This window comes from Salvelinus alpinus, chromosome 35 (assembly GCF_045679555.1).
Source record: "Salvelinus alpinus chromosome 35, SLU_Salpinus.1, whole genome shotgun sequence".
Taxonomy (NCBI): domain Eukaryota; kingdom Metazoa; phylum Chordata; class Actinopteri; order Salmoniformes; family Salmonidae; genus Salvelinus; species Salvelinus alpinus.
This window is the reverse complement of record NC_092120.1, coordinates 20,550,246-20,575,544: the sequence shown is the minus strand read 5'-3', so window position 1 is coordinate 20,575,544 and position 25,299 is coordinate 20,550,246. Positions and strand designations below refer to the sequence as shown.

At 43.2% G+C, this 25,299-nt stretch overlaps 1 protein-coding gene across 1 annotated transcript; it reads right to left on the bottom strand.

The window, feature by feature from the left end:
- Positions 1-6,915: 6,915 nt before the first annotated feature.
- LOC139564233 (sal-like protein 3) lies at positions 6,916-24,570 on the bottom strand. The gene is made up of 4 exons (XM_071383578.1): positions 23,045-24,570; positions 9,333-12,497; positions 8,783-9,126; positions 6,916-8,623 (listed from the first exon to the last, which is right to left on the bottom strand). The coding sequence occupies exons 1-4, from the start codon at positions 23,124-23,126 to the stop codon at positions 8,174-8,176; spliced, it is 4,041 nt and encodes a 1,346-aa protein (XP_071239679.1). The 5' UTR covers positions 23,127-24,570; the 3' UTR covers positions 6,916-8,173.
- Between the last annotated feature and the right edge of the window lie 729 nt (positions 24,571-25,299).

The following is a 25,299-nucleotide window of genomic DNA, read 5'->3' as shown; positions in this document are numbered from 1 at the left end:
TTACTGTCGGGCAGATTTACTCGCTTAGCTCTCAACCACTGCATCATCGTAGGGCCCCCTGCCTCTGGATCAATAGGTATATTTACTGCACCTGTTTCAGGGAGACTTTCACAGTGGGCAGGGCATTAAACAAACACAAGACAGGACCCGTCCCAATGACAGGACGCTCTGTCTGTCTAATTGTGTCTGTCTGTCTGTCTGTCCGTCTGTCTGTCTGTCTACACTGTGTCACGCCCCAAAATGTCACGCACATTCACTTAAACGGGTATTAGACCAGCAGGCCGGAGATGGGAGGGCACTAGGCTATTATTTCAACAAGAGACAAAAGACAGTCTGAAAGAAACCGAGAGCGTTTCACTAATAATGCAGGCGCATTTCACTCATAGCCACGGACTGATATAGCCGTCTGTAGCGCGGGCGGCCATGGTTTTCACTCCACAGTTTGTTCAGGATTTGGTCAAATTGCAGATCGTTTGAGGAGACCTTATTCTGAAGTGTGATGAACGTAGTGACAATAGTGCCATTCTGACACATATTTGCCTAAACGGTTACACAGTAACAATAATCTTTTGTTTGTTAACATCAGTAGTAGCTGGAAAACACGAGGCACAACCAAGTAAAAATGTCCTCTACACACAATGCCAAGTGTATTAAACACTTCTCACTGCGATGACATAGACCGAGATGTGTTGCCAAAGTAAATCATGTTATGCTATTGGGTTTATGGAAGTATCAAATGTATACTGAATTGCCAATTGTGTGTTGTGTGTCAACAACTACAGACCAGTATCCCTTCTTTCTTTTCTCTCCAAAACTCTTGAACGTGCCGTCCTTGGCCAGCTCTCCCGCTATCTCTCTCAGAATGACCTTCTTGATCCAAATCAGTCAGGTTTCAAGACTAGTCATTCAACTGAGACTGCTCTTCTCTGTATCACGGAGGCGCTCCGCACTGCTAAAGCTAACTCTCTCTCCTCTGCTCTCATCCTTCTAGACCTATCGGCTGCCTTCGATACTGTGAACCATCAGATCCTCCTCTCCACCCTCTCCGAGTTGGGCATCTCCGGCGCGGCCCACGCTTGGATTGCGTCCTACCTGACAGGTCGCTCCTACCAGGTGGCGTGGCGAGAATCTGTCTCCTCACCACGTGCTCTCACCACTGGTGTCCCCCAGGGCTCTGTTCTAGGCCCTCTCCTATTCTCGCTATACACCAAGTCACTTGGCTCTGTCATAACCTCACATGGTCTCTCCTATCATTGCTATGCAGACGACACACAACTAATCTTCTCCTTTCCCCCTTCTGATGACCAGGTGGCGAATCGCATCTCTGCATGTCTGGCAGACATATCAGTGTGGATGACGGATCACCACCTCAAGCTGAACCTCGGCAAGACGGAGCTGCTCTTCCTCCCGGGGAAGGACTGCCCGTTCCATGATCTCGCCATCACGGTTGACAACTCCATTGTGTCCTCCTCCCAGAGCGCTAAGAACCTTGGCGTGATCCTGGACAACACCCTGTCGTTCTCAACTAACATCAAGGCGGTGGCCCGTTCCTGTAGGTTCATGCTCTACAACATTCGCAGAGTACGACCCTGCCTCACACAGGAAGCGGCGCAGGTCCTAATCCAGGCACTTGTCATCTCCCGTCTGGATTACTGCAACTCGCTGTTGGCTGGGCTCCCTGCCTGTGCCATTAAACCCCTACAACTCATCCAGAACGCCGCAGCCCGTCTGGTGTTCAACCTTCCCAAGTTCTCTCACGTCACCCCGCTCCTCCGCTCTCTCCACTGGCTTCCAGTTGAAGCTCGCATCCGCTACAAGACCATGGTGCTTGCCTACGGAGCTGTGAGGGGAACGGCACCCCAGTACCTCCAGGCTCTGATCAGGCCCTACACCCAAACAAGGGCACTGCGTTCATCCACCTCTGGCCTGCTCGCCTCCCTACCACTGAGGAAGTACAGTTCCCGCTCAGCCCAGTCAAAACTGTTCGCTGCTCTGGCCCCCCAATGGTGGAACAAACTCCCTCACGACGCCAGGACAGCGGAGTCAATCACCACCTTCCGGAGACACCTGAAACCCCACCTCTTTAAGGAATACCTAGGATAGGATAAAGTAATCCTTCTCACCCCCCCCCCCCCCCCTTAAAAGATTTAGATGCACTATTGTTAAGTGGCTGTTCCACTGGATGTCATAAGGTGAATGCACCAATTTGTAAGTCGCTCTGGATAAGAGCGTCTGCTAAATGACTTAAATGTAAATGTAAATGTGTTTTCAACCTCTGCCCTGAATCCCTATGTAACCTCCTGCTCTGCAGGCTGGTGCACCATAATTGAAATCACTTGAGGTAAAATGGCCTTCCTTCACAAAGTGCTTTTATGAAGGTTAAAGCGGCAATCAGCAGTTCAAACCATAACTGAGCCACCACCCCATCACTGTTTTGGTAAAAAGCTGAGGGATGGGGCTGGAGAAATATAACCACTCTCAAATTACTTGACCTCTCTCTGGATGCAAGGACTGACCATCCATGATATCAAAAATATAGTTTTAACCATATTTTGAGGCTATACAGTGTTTGTTTACATTTACGTTGCTTACAGACATTAGAGTAAAACAAGCTTATATGTTGGGTTCTGATCTCATCAGACATTTCTAAGTTATATTATTGAAGAATCAATGGGTATATATCATTCATTTACAAGTCAAAAATATGCATGTATCAATCGCAGACTGTGCCTTTAAGCTACAGCCTATTGAATTATATTATAAAATGCCACACAACTGCTACTCCCCAAGAGTTGAACAAAAGTCTTTATATTTTTTATGTCCTGTCTGGAAAATTAAGAATTTTCACTTGGTAATTGCCAGCACATGAGCTCAAGAATGTGTGGAATGCTGTACTCAAAAATAAGCACAGCAAAAATGAAATTGTATCAATTTGCCAAAGAATACTTGAGAAAGCCTCTGTAAGGACACATCTGATTGCAGTGACACAAAATGCAGTTGAGAAATACTTTGTGGCATACATTTCCACATCAGCACCGAAGTGCACCGCAGGGCAAACTCAACTGACAGTCACAGACCGTTGTGTAATACTCCAGTACAACAAATAAGTAAAGTTGAAAAGAAATCCTATTACGTGTAGTAATTATTGTCGTGTTGAATGTGGTTAAACTCCTTGTTAACGAGGGGGCTCTGGGTAAGCAGGCTCTCAGCCCCTATACTGTCACTCATCACTCGAGAAAAATAATACATCCAGTCGCCAAAGGCTGATGTGCTGATTTCTGAACTTGTTTTACAATAGGTAAAAAGAAAGGGGGATACCTAGTCAGTTGTACAACTGAACGGATTCAACTGAAATGTGTCTCCCGCATTTAACCCAACCCCTTTGAATCAGAGAGGTGCGGGGGGCCGCCATAATCCACATCCACGTCTTCAGCGCCAGGGAACAGTGGGTTAACTGCCTTGCTCAGTGGCAGAATGACAGATTTTACCTTGTCAGCTCAGGGATTTGATCCAGCAACCTTTTGGTTACTGGCCCAACACTCCAGCCACTAGGCTACCTGCCACTGCAGGTGTTCTACTGTGCTCTGTCCTCACATATTACTTTTTTATATGATTAAATACATTTTTCTGTCCTGAGGCCCTCTGATTGGATCAAGTCATTATCGTGTCTGCAGCCCCGTAGTCATAGCCATCAGCTGCTTAGAGAGAGGATGCTGGTAAGGGGGAAGGAACAATTATGGCCAAGACATTAACTTCATTTTCATGGACACTGTGGTGTATACATGAGGGACAATAAAAAAAGCTGATATCAAATAATCATATTTGTCTTTTGGAGCCACTTCAAGTGGTTTTCATTTTGGTCTCATGCATCATTTCTTTTCATGTTAAATTGAAAGACGTTCGTTTATAAACCGCAATGGAAAATGTGTTTCAAATAGTGTTAACAATTCACCTAATATTGTATTACGGAACAAAATACCAAAGGCTACGTTATCGTCCATCATATCTCATGTCCTATTGGCAGAGACAAGGCTATGACAGAGAAACATTTGTTCCTCTTGAAATAAGTGCAAATGGAATTTGCTGTTTACAGGTTTAATTAAAACATTTTTTTTTATCTAAATGCTCTGTCTGCAAGTGCATGATAATGTTGGGTTTAATTGTATCTCAAATGAGAAAAACATGATGATAAAGTTTTCATGATTGCGCATAAAGAAAATAACATCCGCAGACATAACTGGATAGGAGGGGTATTTAAAATGAGTTAACAACAAAAGTATCTCAACACAGGAGATTCGATCTCACACCAGCCAGCACAGGAAATGTTCATTTTCACCAGATGTCCTTTCTGTGTGAACATCAGCAGTGTGTTCGTGCGTGCGTTTTTGTGCATCTGTGTGCGTTCGTGTGTCTGTGCGTGCATGCGGGCCATGTGGGAGGTTTTGTGTGACACTCCAGGAGGCGATGCTGGGCGGCCAATCACCAGTGCTCGCTTTCTCTGTCACACACACACACACGCGCACATGTGCAGACTACCTACTCCAATCACATACGCCACACAGACATCATTCTCACACATACACACCACGGCAATATGAAGGAATGCATCTTGAATGTGATCAAGTAGAGAACTTGTCACTACACTGCTGGTAATAGAGGAACATCAGCTTCACATGCAGAATCTTTCCCTCTGGTACAGACAGAGTTTTCTTTCACATCTGCCATCGATCATGTGACCTGTCATTGCTGTCATTCCACACTAACGAAGGTATACTCTCGGTGACACGGTGTAACATGTCTGTGAGACTAATGCTCTTTTGGGGCCATGTCATTACTAAAGGGGCATGAATCAGTGTCCCACTCCAGCTACATTTGCTAAGGAAGCAGACAATATGCTGTCTGCCAACAGAGCTTGTTCAAACAAATCAAATCATTTCTAATGGAAATGGTTCAACAACAAAAAATGCGTACATTATTTGAAACAAGTGTAATATGGAAAATGTTTATATTATTATTATTATTACCATATATGTGTACCAGAAATACTTTTTTATTATTCACTGCAGTACTTTGAAACTTAAAAGAACATTTTATTTGAAAGACTCGGAGTTGCAAAGTACACTGTCATGTCTTGTTTCAGTAGTACAGCAAGAACAAAATTGTACTACCTCGTGTCATTTGTAAACCAAACAAGGCACCATCATTACTTATGATAGGCAACCCCATGGTCTAAAGCTATACAAAGTGGGTCGTGAGCCAATATCATTTCAAAAATGTTTTTGTACATACAACTGGCTGCACTAAAAGCTCTGAAGGATATTTGCCAACACTAGTGTTAGAAATAAAGTGGATCGGATTTGTAAATATTAGAACTTTTCTGCTACATATCATCAGCATGGAACACTGTAGATGTAAACCTGCATTGTATACACATATCCTTACTTCATTTTCCCATTTCCATGCAGTGAGCAGTAGGACAAGCACTACTTACTATTCCTCAGGTCTGAATAACGGCTACCGTCTAATAGTCACACACACACAGGCGCACACACTCTGTGATTTGTGACTAAATAATCATACATGTGTTGCCCATGTTATCAAGTGATCTAAACAAAGTTTTACATCACCAATCTATTATGTTAAGATGAGATCATATCTGTGCAGTGTAAGTGTCCTTTTTTTCCCAGGTACAAGACATCTTAGTCAAAGGAAGCTGGGGGACAGATGCTTGCTAATTATATTCTTTCATTAGATTTATTTTTTTACTCTTCAAGGGAAAAAAAAATGTTCCCAAATTGAACATGTTCCCTCAGCCTCTGTCAGGATTTATATATGTTTTATTCACCATCAATGTCTGGGAATCCAGCTCTTAACTGCTATTCTTCCCCAGAAGGACACTATTATTTATTTTATGTTCCCAAAATAAAGGGGCCATTTCAAAGGGGCCATCAGGAAAATGCTTTTACATAAAACAGAAGTATTTCTTAACATCACCTCAGAGCAGAAGTTCTGTATTTTTACTGGGCCTACTGATTTCACAACCGACACCTTGGGGATGACAACCTACATCAGGGGAAGAACACCTTTGATACCTGTAAGGATGTTGGAAAAGCTACATTAACTATTCACTACCCTTACATCCCATATTTTGCCTATGCTATTACAATTCAATAACGTGTCTTTTGTTTCTCAAAAGTCAATGTCAGCAGTATAAAGGAAAGAAATCATAGCTGCTGATGAACATGATTTAAACACAAAAAATATTACAGGAATTACATTTGGAATCATTTACTACGACGACGGCTACTGTGGTTGTTTTGATATGTTGGTTGGCTGTGATCGAATAGAGATGAAAGATAGGGGTCTGTTGTGTACACTTTTAGAAAAAAAGGTGCTATCTAGAACATCAAACGGTTCTTCGGCTGTCTTCGGGGTTATATGTAGAACCCTTTCCGCAGAGGGTTCTACATGGAAACCAAAATAGTTCTACCTGGAACCAAAAAGGGTTATTCTATGGGGACAGCAGTTCTCCTACGGGGACAGTAATGCTACACTTTTATTACTTTTAAACTTTTAGAAACATTTTCTGCATCTTTGGGTTTTCTAAAAACATTCAGCAACAAACTGTAAATATCAATTGTTGAACGTGAGGTATTGGGCTTCTCTCGAACCCCATGTGACATAAAATTGTCCAAACAGCAATTAGGACATTCCTAGCTGCTTATTTTAAATTTGATTTCAAATATGTCTTTCTAAATATACAGTAGAACGAGAAAGAGGTCCAAAAAAAAGAAAGAAAAGACCTAAACTATTTGACACGTCATTTTTTACTTCATCTAATCTCTTCACAACCTTCTAACCCCTTTGAAAGAAACCAGGAATCCAGCCTGAAAATAAATAAATAATAACAACAGCAAATGTAGAGAAGGAGACCAGTCAAACACAAGTGACCTGTTCTCTCTTTTTTTATTGGAGAAGGATTTGATTGTGTGGATGAGGTTGTACTCTGATGAGTAGCATAAGATACCGTACCAGAGGGCCAACTCTGCAAATAGTAGGAGTGGTACGCTGAAAACAATTAAAACTACACGTGATAGACAGCTCAGTCAAAGGTTAACGATAAGTCACAGACAAAACGTCTGGTTTAAAAAGTGCATTCACAAACATGACAAATACTCTCAAAGGATGTCTATTTTCATGTGATACAAAATATGCATACCTGTTTTAGAGTTGTCTGTATTTCTATACACATGTATTTCTTTAAAATGACATTTTCCCCCATCATTTTAAAAAAAGGTTTAAAATCAGGTTTGTGATAATAGCAGCTTCGGATATCTCAGCGTCTTCACTGTGCACCAGACATGTTACACATCGTCTTGGCTGAATATCCAAATGAAACTTCACAATGTGTCTCTGTTGTACAACTGAAATGACATGTTGTCTTTATTGAAAGAGATATTTATAAGTGAAGTCTGCAGTTTAGAAAAAAAGGATCAATAAAATGCTGGGGCCATTAAATATATTTTCTTATACCCGCTTTTTTATCAATATCATAAATACTAAAGACACAGGACAATATTATAAGACAATGCTGGGAGACTTAATGTAAAGATTAAAATAGTTGAAACATTTTTTTCAAGTTTTCTACTTCATGAGAAAAAATTGTAGGCGAGCACAGTAACACCATAATTCCAATTTACTTCAGTCCATTGCTCTTTATCTAAGAACAAACATAAACATCAGCCAAACAGCAGCTAGTCAGTCTATGCACATATAAGAGTTCGCTCAGCTTCATTTGAGTCCTTTCACAATAAGAGGCTTGCCCATCACAATTGAGTCAAGATATTACTTTTCAAAAATAATCCTTAAAAGCAGTCAAACATACTGATAGAAACCAATAAGTACCATGCAAATCTTGCAAGACGACATATTCTCAAACAAGAGACAAAGTATTCTTCGTATGAGCGAAATATCAATGAGGAAGGGGTGAAAGGGCGAAAGGCAAAGACCTCTAACGAATACTAAATATTATATTTCCAAAACCAAACCAAAAAAAAAATGTTTTCTGTACATAATATAGTACATAAGAGTTCAAACTGGATTAGCAGTTTCTTTCCTTTTCGTAAGACTCTTGTCTTTCCTCAAAGTCTTTTCCTTACTAATAATAAAGTCCTTAATTGATCCCAATCTCTTTATTTTCCTCCATAAATCGAGCGAAGGGGCGTCTAGCCCCAACCTCCAGACCTGTCTTATCCATCCCAGTCATGGGAGGACTGCTGCTGGCATTCACCCGGTCCATACGGTCCATATGGTCCATACCTCCAGACATGGCCCCTAGTGAGGTCATACCTCCACCACCCAGGCTGACGGGCAACTGGGGGATGCCTCCGTTCTGGATGACGGAGATCTCGTTGTTCTTCATGGCCAGGCCGTTGGTGATGGCGGCAGCATACTGGTTCCAGAAGCCAGCGTCTACGTTCATGGCCCTCGCCGCCAAGTCCTTCTGAAACATCTCGCTAAACTTCATGGCGTCCCCGCCCAGCAAGGCCATGGGGTTCTCCACGGAGAGACGGCGTCCACGACGGGCTGGCGCATTGTTCCACATGTGGGTGCCCATGTGCACCTGCATTCAGTCAACAGGAAACACAAGGAACAGACATTATTATTCAAGAGCCTCTGGTCTTTTTTTCCTGTTCTTTATATAACTTTATTTTTGAGGCAGACAAAGGTACCCCTTTTCCTATACTTTAAATGCAGTTTATTATTATATTCTCTCTCATACCTTCAGGTTGCCTTTAGTGGTGAAGGCTCTTCCACAGATCGAGCAGCCAAATGGTTTCTCTCCTGTGTGTGTGCGCTCATGGATCTGCAGGGCACTAGCTGAGGAGAAGTTCTTCCCACAGTTGTGGCAGTTGTGCTGCTTGGGGGTGCGACGGGGAGTTGGCGGTGCCAGCATGGGGGTGATACTGGGGCTCATGTTGGTCTGGGGTGCAGAAGCGGGCACTTGGATGCCCACGGGCATGTAAGGACCGTCATTCAGGGACATGGGCTTTCTGTGCCTGTGCCCATTCATCTCCATTTTGATCATGTTGGATGCTGTGTTTAGCAAGCTAGAGTTGCTCAGACCTAGAGAGACAAAAAAGAAGAGGATATGTTTAGTTGGGAGAACGGAGACGTGTGTTATTCAAATGACACATGTGGAACACAATGATTTTAGACATTTCAGATATCATTCATGTAAATTGTGATTTGTATTTATTCATTTATACATTTTCCTAGGAAACAAATTAACAATAAATGAACCATATCAAAGTCAGGATCATTGAATATACCTCTATCTCTGCCCAGGAACATCATGTTGAAGTGGTTCTCCTCCTTGATGAAGTGCCTGCTAGGCTGGGTTATGCTAGCAGTCAGGTCCAATGCCACATTACCTTCAGACACAGGTGCCGGGGATGGGGTGTCTGACTTCTCAGACTTCACTGTAGCCATCCCGTTGGTTTCCTGCCCCTCTGCTGCAGTGCTGCTGCTATGGTTGAGTGTGGCTGGGGACTTGGATCGATGACTCTCAGGGTGACTGTGAGCAGGGGAGAGGGGCTGCATGGACCCTGAGGACTCAGATAGTGCCGGGCTTCCAACACTCTGGCCTTCCAGATCCCCCGAGGCATACAGCGAGTCATTGTTGAAGAAGTCATTCTCCCCTCCAAACCTGCCACCATTCTGCATGGGCTTCAGCCCGAACGAGCGACTCATATTGACAGAGGAGTCGATCATCTTCATCTGGTTCTCCAGAGCAGCAATGCTGGAGATGACAGAGGTAGGCGGGGAGCGACCAGGGGACATTCCTGAATATGGATGGAGAGGTTTGGATGGGTCCATCATCATCTCTCCTTCTTTCAGCTCTGCTTCGTCCTCCATAGCTGCCTCCATCTCATCCAGTAGCTCGTCATCGTAGTTGCTCATGGCGTCTAAGCTCTTCTCGTCAAAGGAGAGGTCGGTGTCCATCTCCTGAAGACTCTCAGGCAGGGGGGTGTTGGAGATCTGGCCCCCCATGTGCATGCGGATGTGCTGTTGCAGGACTACAGCGTTCGTGAACTTCTTCTGGCAGATGGGGCAGGAGTGTTGGACCCGGAGAGGGGGCTTGGAACGATGGACCCCAAAGTGTGTTTTCAGATTGCCCTTGGTGGTGAACGCTCGGCCGCAGACCTTACATTTGAAAGGCCTTTCTCCTGTGTGAATGCGGTAGTGCATCTTGAGGGCGCTCTGGCAGCTGAGCACACGGTGACAGATGACACACTGGTTGGGGTCGGTCATCTTCTTGTCGATGTTCTCCACCAGCTGCTGCAGCTTTGAGGTCTCAGACGTTTGCATAGAGTCCAGGAGGCCGCCGAACGGAAACTTGGCCTTGAACTGATCAGAGATCATGGGGAGGATTGGATGGGAAACAGAGGAGGGGGCAATGATGCGTTCAGTATAGCTGCTAGTGGATGTGGTCGCGGTGACCGTGGTGGCGAGGACCACTTGAGTAACGGTGGTGGTGGTGGTCGTGTTCTCACCAGGCCTGGAAGTGGGGAGGTTTGGGGGCAGGTGGATGCCCTCTGGTTTAAGAATGGGAGGCATGTCACCCCCTAAGTTGGGCTGCGGAGACCGTGAGGTGGTGATCATGCCTGCTTCAGCGAAGATGTTAGGTGATAGAGAGGCACACTCACTGGAGGGTGGGGAGGGCCTCTGGGGTGATCTGCTAAGGGGAGTGAGGCTCGGGGAATCACCGTAGCCTCCCATCATGCTGGGGAGAGTTGGGGGGAACTGGAGCCCGACTGAGGTGGGGACTGTGGGGAGAACAGGTTTGCTGTCCAGCCAGGTGGTCACCGGCTTCTCTGGGGGGAAGGACATACCATACGGTATGCCTGAGCTGGTCGGCACGTTATCCAGGTATTCTGGCACGGGATAAGGGTTCATCTGGACATGCGGGTACTTCTCCTTGTGCCTCTGGAAGTGGACCTTCAGATTGCCCTTGGTGGAGAACCGGTTTCCGCAGATGTTGCACTTGAAGGGCCGTTCGCCGGTGTGAGAGCGCAGGTGGATCTGCAGGGCACTGTCACTGCCAAACACCTTGGCACAGAACCTACACTTATGCTTGAAGAAGGGGTCCTCGGAGCTGGGCTTGGTGTCGAAGACAGACACGTTGGGGGGCTTTCCCTTGCGGTGCCTCATCAGAGCGGAGAGTGGGTCAAGTGCATTGGCCGTGGCAGCTATACTGGCTAGCGGGTTTGGGAAGATGACACTGCTAGATGAACTGTGAGGTATCAGCGGTAGATTGGAGGGACTGGTGCTCAGGAGGCTGCTGTGGCCTAGTGAAAGGGGGCTGCTGGAATTCCTTGGCAGAGCTGTACTGCTGCTGCTCATGCCTCCTCCAGCTGTGGATCCAGCTCCACTGCTGCTGCTGTGTGTGATTGAAGCCATGCAGGAAGGCAGTAGAGACGACAGCACATTACCACTGGACGGAGGGAAAGAGGAGTTTGCTGAGGTGGTGTTGGGCATCGAAACATTTGACTGCTGATTACTACTCGGCTGGGTATGGGAGAAGAGGGGCCCATCTATAGCAGAGGTGAGGGAGGAGGAGGAGGAGCCCAGGCTGTTTAGCGGTGAGGGCAACCTGATGGGTAGCTGGTGGACAGGGGGAGTGATGAAGTTGTGTAACTGCTGGAGTTGGCTGGGCACGGCAGGGAGGCTGGAGGATGACGGCCCCTGGGAGCCAGCAACTGTGCTGTGGTGGTGGCGGTGATGGTTCTGGGTTGGCTGGGTGACGGAGGGCTGTCTTTGCATCAACGCCACCTGACTGCGGATCTGTTCGATCAGTTGGAGTTGATGGATCTGTTGCTGCTGCAGCGCCATCAGCTGGTCCAGGATCATGGGGATGGCCAATTGGGAGACCCCGCTACCGGCCACCGCGGCATGGACACTCTGGGAGAACTGAGCCACTGCCACGCTGGTGCTGTGTAGCGTCTCCAGGGTGACGTTGGTGCTCGGCATGCTGTAGCTCTTCACAGAGGATGGGGCAGGATCGCAAAGCTGAGGTAGAGCACCATCTGGCTGTGGGGAGGCGTCACTCTCTTCGAGGTCCACCGATTTCTCAAGAGACAGCTCCATGGGCTCGTCCTCCTTGTCCAGGGCACTGCTCCCCTCCATGGCTATCTCTGCGCCCTCATCGTCCTCACCGGGGCTGTGGCTGCTGCCCTCTCCAGCGTCCTCGCTGTCTGCCTGGTCACTACGGCAGCTTGGCGAGGGCGATGGCTCTGCAGGATACTCCCGGGAGGGTTCAGTCTCGTTTTCGTTTACTATGAGCACCAGGGGGTTCTTGATGCAGCTCGTCAGGTGTTCACAGAAATCGGACCACTTGAAGAACTCGGCACAACACTTCTCACACACATGGGTCTCCTCGCTCCCACTGCGGCTCTCATTCCCACTGTCTGCGTCATCCAGCACTTCTCCTGTCGCTGAGGATAGAAGGGGATGGAAGGGGGAGGGAGAAAGACAGAATGATAGGAGGGAGACAAAAAAATTAGAATTAATGAATAAATAATCAATAGAATTTCAACACATATTCTGCAGAGCAGCTCTGCAAAGATTTAACCTTTAATTATTTTTTTTCTTTCTTTTAACGTGACCAAAATCAATATTCTTTTCATTTTTTTTTTACTCTGAACAAATTGCCCTAGTTCACCAATTCTCAAGACCCAGTTTTGCGCATTCGAGCCCTCTCAATAGAGCCAGGCTAATAATTTTCTTTGTGCAATCCATCAAATTATGAGGGCCTATCAATTGTGGATACTGCCGCTTAATGAAATTCCATAGAAGCTATTGATTTCCAATATTTCATACAATTCACAGCTGCCTCGTCTGTTGGGTACAAATCAGGTCTTTGATGGGCCCATTATGATTCTCCTATGCTATCAAGCCCCGTCACTTCCACCTGAATTTCAAATGCTTGAGCCTCTTCATTTAGCATTGCTAAGGTGATACATAAGCCCTGCATCTAAAGTGAATAAGTGAATAAATAAATTCAACCTTCAGCAACTGCTGATGCAGTATGGAGGCCCAGTGTATTCTACTTTGAGAGATATTTATAGAATATGTTTCAAATTAAAATGGTTGAGACTTGTTGTTGTTTAGTTCTCCCAGAATGTCCTGGGACATTTGACCCATAATGTAAATGAGGATGTGAGCCCAAAATATAGGAATTACCCGAAAATTGTGCCCTTATGACAGTATATCTTTTGAAATGAGAAACATTCTCTTTTTAAATTAGTAACACGCAGCTTTTGTTACTCAGTTAGGTTTGTTCATCTTTCCTCCTCTCTCTCCCTTTTTGAAATGAGACTCAACAAATTACATGCTAGTGCCATGGCAGCAGTCTCTGATTAGTTACACATGTTTAATCACAGTTGTAAGAAGCCACTTCCTCTTCCGCATACTGCCGTCAAGTGCCAAGAAAGCAAGTAGGTTCATCCGAACATGGTCCTAATTCACACCTGATCAAACCATGAATATACATGCCCCCTTATCCGTTTATTTTATCTCATGTTCAAGTGGATGCATGGCTGAGTCTTTGTGTGTGTGTGTGTGTGTGTGTGTGTGTGTGTGTGTGTGTGTGTGTGTGTGTGTGTGTGTGTGTGTGTGTGTGTGTGTGTGTGTGTGTGTGTGTGTGTGTGTGTGTGTGTGTGTGAGGACAGTGTGTTAATTATTCCCATAGTGGGAGCTTGCTACTCTCCTACATGGAAAAACTGCATGACTGCTTTACTTCAGAGACCCCAGCCGCTATGACTTGACACCCATAGGCGCGTTTTATAGCTCCTTAGAAACATAATTTGCTTGTTTTAAAGTGCTTAACCTGTGTGTAAATATAAATCACAAGGAGAGAAATAGTGGGTGTCGATGTGAAACGTTTGAAAATGGTCAAATGTAAAGACATGGACCACCTTGTAGGTTACTACGGTTCAGTGGTTTCTTTCAGCCTGAAAATGCATTTCAAGACTATTTATTACCAATTAGTATATTATCACAATCGGTGAATTATGTAATAGTAATATATATGTGTATATATGTATGTGTGTGTGTGTATAGATGTAAGTGAAAAGAATAATACAACTTTAAATAGTAACATGAATTTGAACTCATTACAAATAAAAACATATTTAATTGTATGATCATTTGCTAAAGAAAATAAATCAAACAGATCCACTACAAATACTTTTTCACCCAGTAACAGAGAGTGAAGATATTAAGTAGTATTCCCACACTAACCCTAACCCTAGTGCAAGAGTGTTTTAAAACCTAATTCAAAATGCCATCCCAGGTAGTCATGTTTATATATATATATTGTGTGTGTGTGTGTGTGTGTGTGTGTGTGTGTGTGTGTGTGTGTGTGTGTGTGTGTGTGTGTGTGTGTGTGTGTGTGCGTGCATCAGTGTGTGTGTGTGTGTGTGTGTGTGTGAGAGAGAGAGATAATAGGGTATTGTAGGTGTTTATGTATGAGCATGTTTGCCTGTGAGGGCAAAGGAACAAACACAGGTGAAACGAAAATCAAAGCAAAACCAAACATGGCACTTCTCTCGGGAATCACTCAGCCACAAGTCAACAAACGGGAGGACGTACTAGGACACATGCAGTGTTGATGCTAGCAGTTAAGATTTACATTTGGACTAGTGTGGAGTCTGGTTCGGGTGGCTTTTTTGTTGTTGTTCAAATGTATTTTCAAAATGTCAGAACACACATACAGCTCTCTTCCACCCCCAGTAAAAAAATATGTGTCCTCCTTTTTACTATTTCGACAAAAGTGGCCAAAATATGCTGTGGATGAGGGTGTACTATACAGGTGTTCTGGAACACACACACACCAACAACAGGAATACCTTCTCATTTCCATAAATGATCCCTCTTTTTCCTCCCCCAAATCAATCCAAACGTTTTACATTTGACAGACTACGGTGGTTCATTCAACATGCAGAAAACAGTGAGGGAACCTACGTTGCTCTATGCTTCAGTTCATTTCGAAGGGCACAACATCGCCGACCTGTATCGCGGCCTTCGTGACGCCTACGTGTCAGTTTAACGAGTCATTAGTGAAATAATTCATCACTCTTCCTGTAATTTCTGGCCAAGGGGGCGGCTACACCACACCATCAGGGTCCGGTGTCTTTAACTTAATTAATAATCAACAGAGAGGCTTTTGGAAATGCTATCAGTTCCTCCCCAGGAACACACTGGGGGCCGTGTGACGCCAGTGTCAGGCATTATTTGATGTCTTCCTGTATGGCGTGACACAATGGCCTAAATTAAAACATACAAAATGAAGTTAACGATATGACAACAAACATGACGCACAGTGGGAGCCAGGCATGAAAGAATTGCGTAACATTCATACAGTATTTTTCATATAGTGTGTCTTTAGTGGTGTACATAAAAGTATTTTTTGTGGTATAGGATACACAGCTTCCATTTGCACAAATGTACCTACGTATGCATTGTGTGAGATAGTTATTAACTTCACACGACACCAATACAAAACTATGAAAAGAGCAAGTTATTGGAAATAGCAATGCCACGTGATTGAAGGCAGAAATCCCCTTAGACGATCAATAGACACAGGGGCTCATTTGCATAATTTAGGGTGAAAGGTCAATAATCTCAATGAGTAGGCATTGTTATAAACCGATTCGTTATTAGCATTTATTATAGCAGTTATTATTGTCATTCTCTAATTTCATTCATACAATTTGCTTTGTAAGTGAGTGCCTTTGTTGGCCTATAAACATTGATAAATTGTGATTTGAGTATTTTAATATCTGTTATCTAGATCTAAGCATTTTGGGGATTTTGCATGTTCAAGATGAATACAAATGAATCTATTGAGAATTCTCACTATGGTGAGATTACTGTAAGTGATTGAATTTGAAGGGAAATGATTTGAGGATGTGTATATCACATACTGTACATTTCACTGCATTCCAACAGAGTTCAGTTGAGGCCCCAATTCTGGCCATGTCCTACTGTTCAGAACATTTATATGAACAAGAATTGGAAATTGAGGTATCACTGCTTTTCAACAATCCCTTTCTTTGCCACAATGTGTTGGTCTACATAGATTTGTCATAGAAATGTATCACCACATTCATTTATTTATTTAATTTACTTTGTGAACTGATTGAGATCATATGTGAATCATTCATATCCCTATCGCTAAAAGAAAAGCAGATGACAGTAGTATAATGCCAATGTTCAATATATATATATATTTGTTTTGGTTAGTAGGCCTACAATCTGGAATGTACAGTTTGTTACGTACTGTAGGAATATCATTTCATGACTAACATTGAAGGGTATCGCTGTCTTATTGAGACAACTAGAGACTTCTTTCTGGGAAGATAAGCATTTGATTTCGGGGTTGATTTTCTCATTCTGGTGCAAGTAAATCTCTGCAAATAAAACAAATACGTGGTAAATGAAACACTCTTTTTTTTGTTGTTGAGATGATACAAATGAACTGTACTTTTCTAGAGGAAGTATAATACACAAGACAGGTTGTTCTTTAGGTTCTATGCGACTGAGGCTAGATCTTGTTTAGTGTGAGTGTGTGTGTGTGTGGGGGGGGGGGGGGGGTATTGATTCTCTTATAGCATGAGAAAGGAAGGCATTAGAAAATCCAATGTGGTTCTCATTTCTTTAAGAGTCTTCCTTTACTCAAATGCAAATATGAAGCTCAACACAATCAATAGGGGGATTGTAAGACTTTGTATCGTTGCATCCACTGTCTGGCTCAGCAATCTTCGGCATGCAAACTGAAACCGCTAATCTCACATATTACCTCAAAAAAGAGGTATTCCTGCTCTCTACTGATTCTGTGAAAGCCACTGAGCAATGTATTTAGCAAATTATTGAGCAATTACAAACTCTCCATTCTTAAAGGTCCAAATGCAGCTGTTTTTATCTTAACATGAAATCATTTCTGGGTAACACTTAAGTACCTTACTGTGATTGTTTTCAATTAGAATGGTCAAAAATAAACTAAAATAGATTCTTAGCAAAGAGCAATTTTCCAAGCAAGAATTGTTCTAGGACTGTCTGAGTGGTTTGAGTGGGAGGGGAAAACTGAAAACGAGCTATTATTGGCAGAGAGGTTAGGAACTCTCTTTCTTATTGGACGTAACTAATGTACTGCCTGGTGATGTCACCAGGCAGGCCAAATCTCCATCCCACCAAAACAGCCTGAAATTTCAGGTGGTCTTTCCAAAACAGCATTATCACAGTATTATTCCAACCTCGTAGTGTGGGAATATATATACAATCATGTTTTTGACTGCACTGGGCCTTTAACAATTTCCAGATTCACTAACAGCAGGGCAAACGCACACGCCACCCCTTCACCCCAAACACACACACACAGATGTGTGAGGTACAGTCATACATGCAAACACCCGCACGCAGGCACGCACGCAGGCACGCACACACACACTTGCAATTCATATAAACTCCATAATCATACAAAATAAATAAAAAGCACCTGAAATGTTAGAACGTATTTTTTTTATTATACAAGTCACAAAAGCTTTTCACTCAGGAAATTACATTATCTAATTTAAACGCTTCTCTTTTGCCGAGACAAACACTGTTTCTTATGATATCTAATGCTTGATGACATGATAGCATGGCCTGAACCCTCTACCAAGCACTTCCACTTGGGTCCGAGTTTAGCCTTAATCACATATCCCCGGACTCGCCAACTCCTCTTCCCCTTTTAAAAGCATTTTTCTCAAGCATTTAGGAGAGCTTAGGATCCTTAAAAGAGAGATGAATCGCTATAGGTCCAGCCCAAGCTGTAAGAGAGGGGGGTGAGGAGGAGGGAAAATAAGGATGCCTGCTGGGTTTAACAATGTTAGAATTCCTGTACCAATTACTTTTTTCCATTGCATTATTGCATTATTTTTCTCACTATCTCCCCCAATTTCCCTGTGTTACTTTTACATTTCGACTACCCTATTTATTTTGTACTACAACCGTCCCGTCAGGATGGCTAAGGAGCGGAGGACATTCCCAAAATGCCACCTCTCCATAACACACACACACACACACAGCGGTGACTATCCCTGCTGCCTCCCTCCAAGACAGAGCCGGTGGTGATGATGTATGTACGCCACGTCTCAAACAGCTCCTCTCTCGGATCTCCCCACCAGGACCATCACACACATCCCCATCCGCACCTGCAGAGCAGTCCCCCACCAAGCAGAGCTCTCTATTTCACAGGCCTGGCCCTCACGCAGAGTGGTACAGTAATATCCTATCCTCTCTGACAGAGGGGCCTTTGTCACTGCATGCAGATGTAGCCCCAGCCCAAACATTAACGATTTGTTTGCGTAAGCGTATGCAATACAGTATTCAATGACGGCCCTCTCTCCGGATGATTGTTTGTCACATGGCGTTGGCGAGTTCCTCTTCATCAAGGGAAATGATAGTTATTGTGTGTTTTTAAGTGCTCGGGGTTGTAATTAAAAGACAGCCATATTGGGGTGCCTTCTTCTTGGAAACATATTTGGCATGGCTGTGTGGGTGGTCCAGAGTCTTCCACTGAAATGATGAGAGAGGATTAAAACAAAAGCCAAACAAAGCCTCACTGAATGGCAAGTGGGGATACAGCCAAGGTTGTCACTGTTATCAGGATGTTCCCTCACTATATATCATCTCTCCTTTATCTCTTTCTTAATTCCATCCATCCACTTCAAAATGTTTTCCCTCTCTCGTTTCGCTCGTTCACTTGCAAATGTTTCCTAAGTGTTAGCAGACACCCTAACACTGCGTCACATAAAGAGGTTTGTGAATGGCTGGAGAGGAGTTGTATTTCCAGTTGTGTGTGTGTGTGTGTGTGTGTGTGTGTGTGTGTGTGTGTGTGTGTGTGTGTGTGTGTGTGTGTGTGTGTGTGTGTGTGTGTGTGTGTGTGTGTGTGTGTGTGTGTGTGTGTGTGTGTGTGTGTGTGTGTGTGTTCTCCCTCACCCCTGGGGAAAGAGCTCTAAAGGGACTAGATGCAGAGGAGGCAGCAGTGAGATGAAAGCTTGTCACTGTTAACACTGTCTAGGACACGGGTAAGCCGCGCTGCCAAGGTCAATGGCACAGCTGTTCTAATTGTATTATGAGCTTGACATCTAGCCGCAGCCCCTGGCAGGGCGAGGTGGGCAAAGGTTAAGTCAGCCAGCTCTATCATAGCTTTTCTAACCAGCCAACTTCAGGGCAAGTGGCTGGGAGGCCTGGGGGGTGGGGTAAGGGAGGGCGGGCGAGAGAGGCTTGTTGGCACTGCATGCGATTCCACTTTTTCAGCGCCACCACACAATAGGGCCCTAAAGTGCTACATTGGACAACAATGTAAACTCCCCACAAAAGCCCTAAGCACAAAAAAAGGTCAGATCAAGGCGGGATTTAAATAACTGATAAATCCCAATTAGACGCAGGCAGGAGGTGCAACGCAGGCGAGAGCAACAGCATCATATCTGAATTGCAGAACCCGGAACCCCGAAAAGATATTACATACAAATAGAAGACTGGATTCATCCAATAACATTTAGAAAAACTTCTACTATGGTAGAGGTATAGCAACTCGTTTCTGTAGGCCTATGTTCCCTTGCTGTGTCGTGACTGAGAGGTTACACACAATCAGCCAGGTCGGCGACTAACAGAATGGATATTAAGTCCTAACAGTGTACTGAAAGAGAATTGGACCCTCTGAATTCCTTCATACGCCATTTTTACTTCAGGCAGAAGTAACTGACCACAGTTACATCATACGTTTTGTCTGACATAAGGTGGTACGGTTACTTCAGGTCGTATCGGTGGAAATACGGCATTGTAGGGTATCTTATCGAATGGTCTAACACTGTCTTTTGTCCAAAGCGTGAGAAGGCTTCTCTCAGTGAAGCACAGTCGGTCCTGACAACAAGCGAGTCAGTGTGCATTCTTCCAACATTAGAAAGGATCATCCCTAGCAATCGACATCAACTTATTAAAATGCTAAGCAGTATGGCATTGGTAGTTCTCACACAGCCATCATGTATGGCGTGTGTGTACGTGTGTGTACGTGTGTGTGCAGTCAGGTCACCCGTGACACAAGTCAGTACTGAAATTTGCCGTTTGAGAAACATATATGGACGTCTAATTCTGACGTGAGACTCTGAGGGCTGGTAGCAGCACGCTCCACCGACTATTGTTCCATCTTCATCTCGTTTCAAAAGTAAAGACTTAGAAGAGCGAAGGAGAGAGGCGTTCCACTCAAATCTGTTTGCCCGAAGAGGAAAAAAATCCAAACCAACATAACTGAAGAGGCCTTTCTCATTGACACAGCTGTTCGATAGGAGAGAAGGAGATGTGACTTGTTCTTGAACAGGCCCACGACAGTAGGCTCTTAAGGATATGCGTCACATCGTGTACTTCTTTTCCCTTCTTATTGAATTCATTGGAGAATGCGGATTTCCTTCCTCCTCCTACTCACGTAAAACGCCCTTATAGTTAACGAGGATCATCTTTAAATGACTGCTTTCCTTTATAAGGTCATTGTTACCCTCTAAAACACAATAGATGGCATATGACAATCATAACCTTGCTGTTCTCAGCATATATGCCTGTAATTAATAGATAGATGCCATTTTACTATCCATGGTTCTTGACATATACAAGAGAATGTATTTCTAGCCTGATATACAGATTATACTTTAACGCTGGCTTTACTCTTGCAATTCATAGCTTTAATAAACAAACAAGCGAGGCAAGTGTGATGTATTGTCCAATCAGCTTAGCTAGCTACATTACATTTTTTTGGGACACTGACTGCCCTATTCATGTGTTACGCATGGTATGATAAGACAACGCGTAAATAAATGATTCACAACCCATACTCAGCATTGTGACTCGGTCACTCTAAAATGTTCACAAGGAAATAAGGCTGTTATTTGTCCCTAGGGATGACATCACACTTTTTTTTTATTTTACAGGATCAGTACAAAGGATGCTGTATGTGCTGGTCAGCGATGGTTCAAGATAATGACAGTTGTTTGTCGAGAATACCACGTAAGCTGTATGGATAGTCAATAAGAAATGCTGACAAACACATTACACTCTTTCTCGATCTAATAGGAAGAGGGAAAATAACGTGTTGGTAATTTCAGAATGCTGTTAAAATGACTTGAAAAATCCTTAGGATTGCAATATACATTTTGGAGAGGAAAAACAAAGAGGTATTGTGAAGGTTTAAAATGATAAAATATCGCACTAAACTTAAATATATTTATAAGGTATATAGGAACTTTTGCAAGCTGCAGATACTTAAATTGTTTTTACAAATAATTATGTAGCTTGATCACGATTCCTGAAATATAAAAGAAATAACAAAACAAACAATGTAAGTAAAATATTGAATGAATCTTTACTCAATAATGAATCGTGCATAAATACCCATGTATGAGTTAACATGTGCATTAGACTACATTATAGACAAATCACCGGGGCCTGATGTAAAACGCTATCGAAGATTTTTATTCGATAAAAAAAGTTTTTTTCAACATTAATATATGGATGATTTTATTTATTTTTTTATTTAAAAAAGGCTATAAAAACAAACTGACATTCATGTTCGTGTTGTGTGCTTTTGGGTGAAGATTTCACTTTAGTTTTCTAATTATAAGGGGCTTACATTCTTCAGGCGAATGGAGCACATATTACTAGAAAAGAGTGACCCCTTTCACACGGCTAACCCTGTCAACTGATCGTGTAGACATAGGGAACTACAGGAAACAAACCAAGTGTCATACATTTATGTGAGGGAGTAAACAAAAACATTTCCATGACAAAACATGCTCTGCACATAATCTATCGCAGAATATGCAATCCGCTCCTTTGAATGCCAGGATAGGCATCGACACTGGAAAATAACCTACCGTATGCCAACATAAATAAATCAAAAAGACTATGTATTGTCCTCTTTTATGAAGAAAAAATGTTATGCAATGTATTGATGTAAATACTTTGTCAAATTCCGAAGGCATAAATATGATGTAGAGCGTGGTATGTTCAACATAATTACATTGCTTGCTATTTTAAATGTTTACATCTTGTGTGGTGTGTGTGTGTGTGTGTGTGTGTGTGTGTGTGTGTGTGTGTGTGTGTGTGTGTGTGTGTGTGTGTGTGTGTGTGTGTGTGTGTGTGTGCGTGTGCGTGTGTGTGTGTCAGAGAGAGAGAGAGAGAGCCCACCAACGGATGAGGTTGCGTTTAAAGAAAAAAACATTTTTGATTAATATAATATCTGAAGTCATATTAAAATAGTATCAAACTGTATAGTTTCTTGATACGAAAACTATCGGAGTTTCTTATGAACCATACTCTGAAACAGATAGCTCACTTGCACTCGTATAACGCAGTAGGAGATGTATTTGCATGTAAAAACTAAGACAAGTATGAAACTGTTGTGGGTTGTGGGAGTTATCGAATTAACACTGTTAAATGCCGACTTGAGGCCATTGCATTTGCTTGTGTTATGTTGCTTTGTTACCTAAAAGCACAACCAACAACGGTAGGCTATTAAAAGTGGCTTCAAAAGTGTTTTTTTGATAGTACCTTAACGTGCTCTGAATAAAGCTTGAAATGTCACCAAATGACTTTCTTGTATTAAAACAGGTAGGCTAGTTATTGGAGCAAGTAAATAAAGAGTTCCCAGCTCTTTTGGAGGTTGCGTTGGGTTTCACAACATGATGAAACCGGTGGAAGCGACAAGGAGATCTACGCGTAAAACCATAAGCAAAGTTTCGCAGGGACCACGACATATAGACGTAGAAACACATTCTATTTTAAGTCATTTGACCGATATTATAAAGTCACTTCTACATAAAAACATAGCCTTTCTAACAAAAATTATGCCCCGGAAAAGCTTGCATTCGGAGAAAACAATACGTTTTGTAGACTTGGACATGCGTTTAAAAAGATTGTCCCACCCGCAGATAGAAGCATAACTTACCATTTTCGGATACCACCCCGGCTATTGTGGAATCCTCGTCCGACTTGAGATGCTGTGGCTTCGCTTGCTTGCGACGGGACATGCTGCTGATACGCTGCAAGATGTTTCTGCTTTTTGCAGATACATCAGCAGCGACCGAATGAAAAAAAAAAATACACAAATAGTCTGGTTGCAAAAATTACGGGAATTAGCTAGTGTTGCTGTTGCGTGGATTGCGCATGTCGGTATATAATTATGATAGTGAATAATGCATTACGATTAATGGTACTGTGTGAGAGGGATTGGCTGAAGTCCAGCGGACACACACTGGATATGGTAATGAGGGACAGACTAAGCAATTAGCTGCTTCACTCTCAGACTATCTGTCTCTCTTCTCTTGCTATCCACCTCCTCCAACAACACACAAAATCTCGTTTATTACGCCCAGCATTCATGGGGGTCTACGTCGCGGAAGGTCAGCTTTTCTCCCTTTTCTGTGGAGCTTTCTTTCACTAGTGCTGGAGATTCATTGATGCAATTCTTTTCTTGTGTGTATCCCATACTTCAGCCATGCTTTTAAGTAGTATTTTCCACTTGGGTTGTGTACTTCTGATAATTTAGATGACGGAATTCGAACAGTTTGCCTCAATGCTCATACTTTCCATCCATCTTTTCTTCCATCTTATTTAGGCTAGATAACTTTTGTCCCACGACTGAGTACGTCCTGTGAATGTGGCTGTGTGCATCTGAAAGTGTTTTTAATGTCCCTGAAGTGGTTCAGTCTTTTTTTACCTTCATATAATTGACAGCATCGTCATTCAAATCACCTCCTTGCCGTTGGACATCAGTCGCCGACACCCGCTAGAAGCGGATGGGACGGATAAAGTTTTTGAGGATGGTTGTGAGTTGTTCCCAGTGCGCCTTTATGATGCAATTCCGTTATAAAGGGGAATTATAAAAGTTCGGTTTGATTGCCAGCGGACAAGCAAGGAACATACTCGTTCGAATTGCCACTCAAAGTTTGTTTTGCGTCTTCTCAGAATCCGCGCGCCTTGTCGGAGTTATGAAGTATGAAATAGTTCCTTGTCTCTATACGCACCTAATCGTTTGTATAATGAGCGTTTATAAAAAATATTTAAAAAAATACACCCCAACTGGCGCTGGGTGGCTAGATGTGGTCTTCCCCCTCGTGGTGCTTTGCTCCCGGCTGCGCGTTTGTCTCGAGCTGCTGTCCAAAGTCCCCTCTCTTCCGTCAGTTGCTCAACCAAAGACCCCGGTCCTTTCCAAAGAGCTTTAGATGTTTTTTTGGATCGATCTACGTTCTCATATGTCGGACAAGTCGGACAAGTCTTCGACTTCACTTGATGGTTCGTAACAGGAGCACTGCTTGGGAGGTTTGATGTAGCCGTTGTTGCCCTCGCCTTTAGCTCGGTGTGTGGGGACTGTGCTGTGTGTGAGAGAGTTAAAACCTTGGGCTAGGTTCAGCCCATTGCGTTGAGCGACCGCTAGGATGTACCACACCGTTACTGTTTAAGTCATACGCTTCACACTAGGCTATGGATTCCACGACGGAGCGATTTGATACCATATAGACATATCTTTCCAAATATCAACCATCGGAATCATCGGTTTGTCTAACGTGTAGTAAATAAAATTGATCTAAAAATGGGTCTGTGACTTTATGTATATCTAATTTGATTCCGTGTCCCTATAGCTGCTAACATTAATTTATTGCGAACAATGTGCTCTATATTTTATCATATAGGCCTAATTTTTATTTTTGTACATAACGTGGAAGAAAACATTGGAAACAAAAGTGTTGACACAAAGAGTTAATTTGTATTTCATTGTACATTTGACTTCGGTGATGCTGTGCTGGAGGCCTACTTCACCCCCTTTTGGTGCAATATTAATCAATTTTAAAAAGAGCGTTATTATCCACAAAGAGCGTTTATTTGCAGAATTCTACAATTCCATTTTTGGTGTGCAACGTGTTTTAGTTCAGCTCCAGTTCCTGATAGGCTATAACAAACAACCAATAATGTAATTTCATCTGTGAAATAATATTAATGTGTGTTTTTTTCTCTTCCTCAGTGTTCACCTGTGTTAAATAAACATGCCCTGGCTACATTTTCTTGCAAATGGTGATTTACATTGTAGCCTAGTAGCCTACTTTGCAAAGGTGGGATTTGGGGCGGTTTGGGAGGGGTTCATTCGGGGGAAGGACTGTATGAGTGACAAACACCTGTGTTGACATATTTTGTCAATCCGTGCAT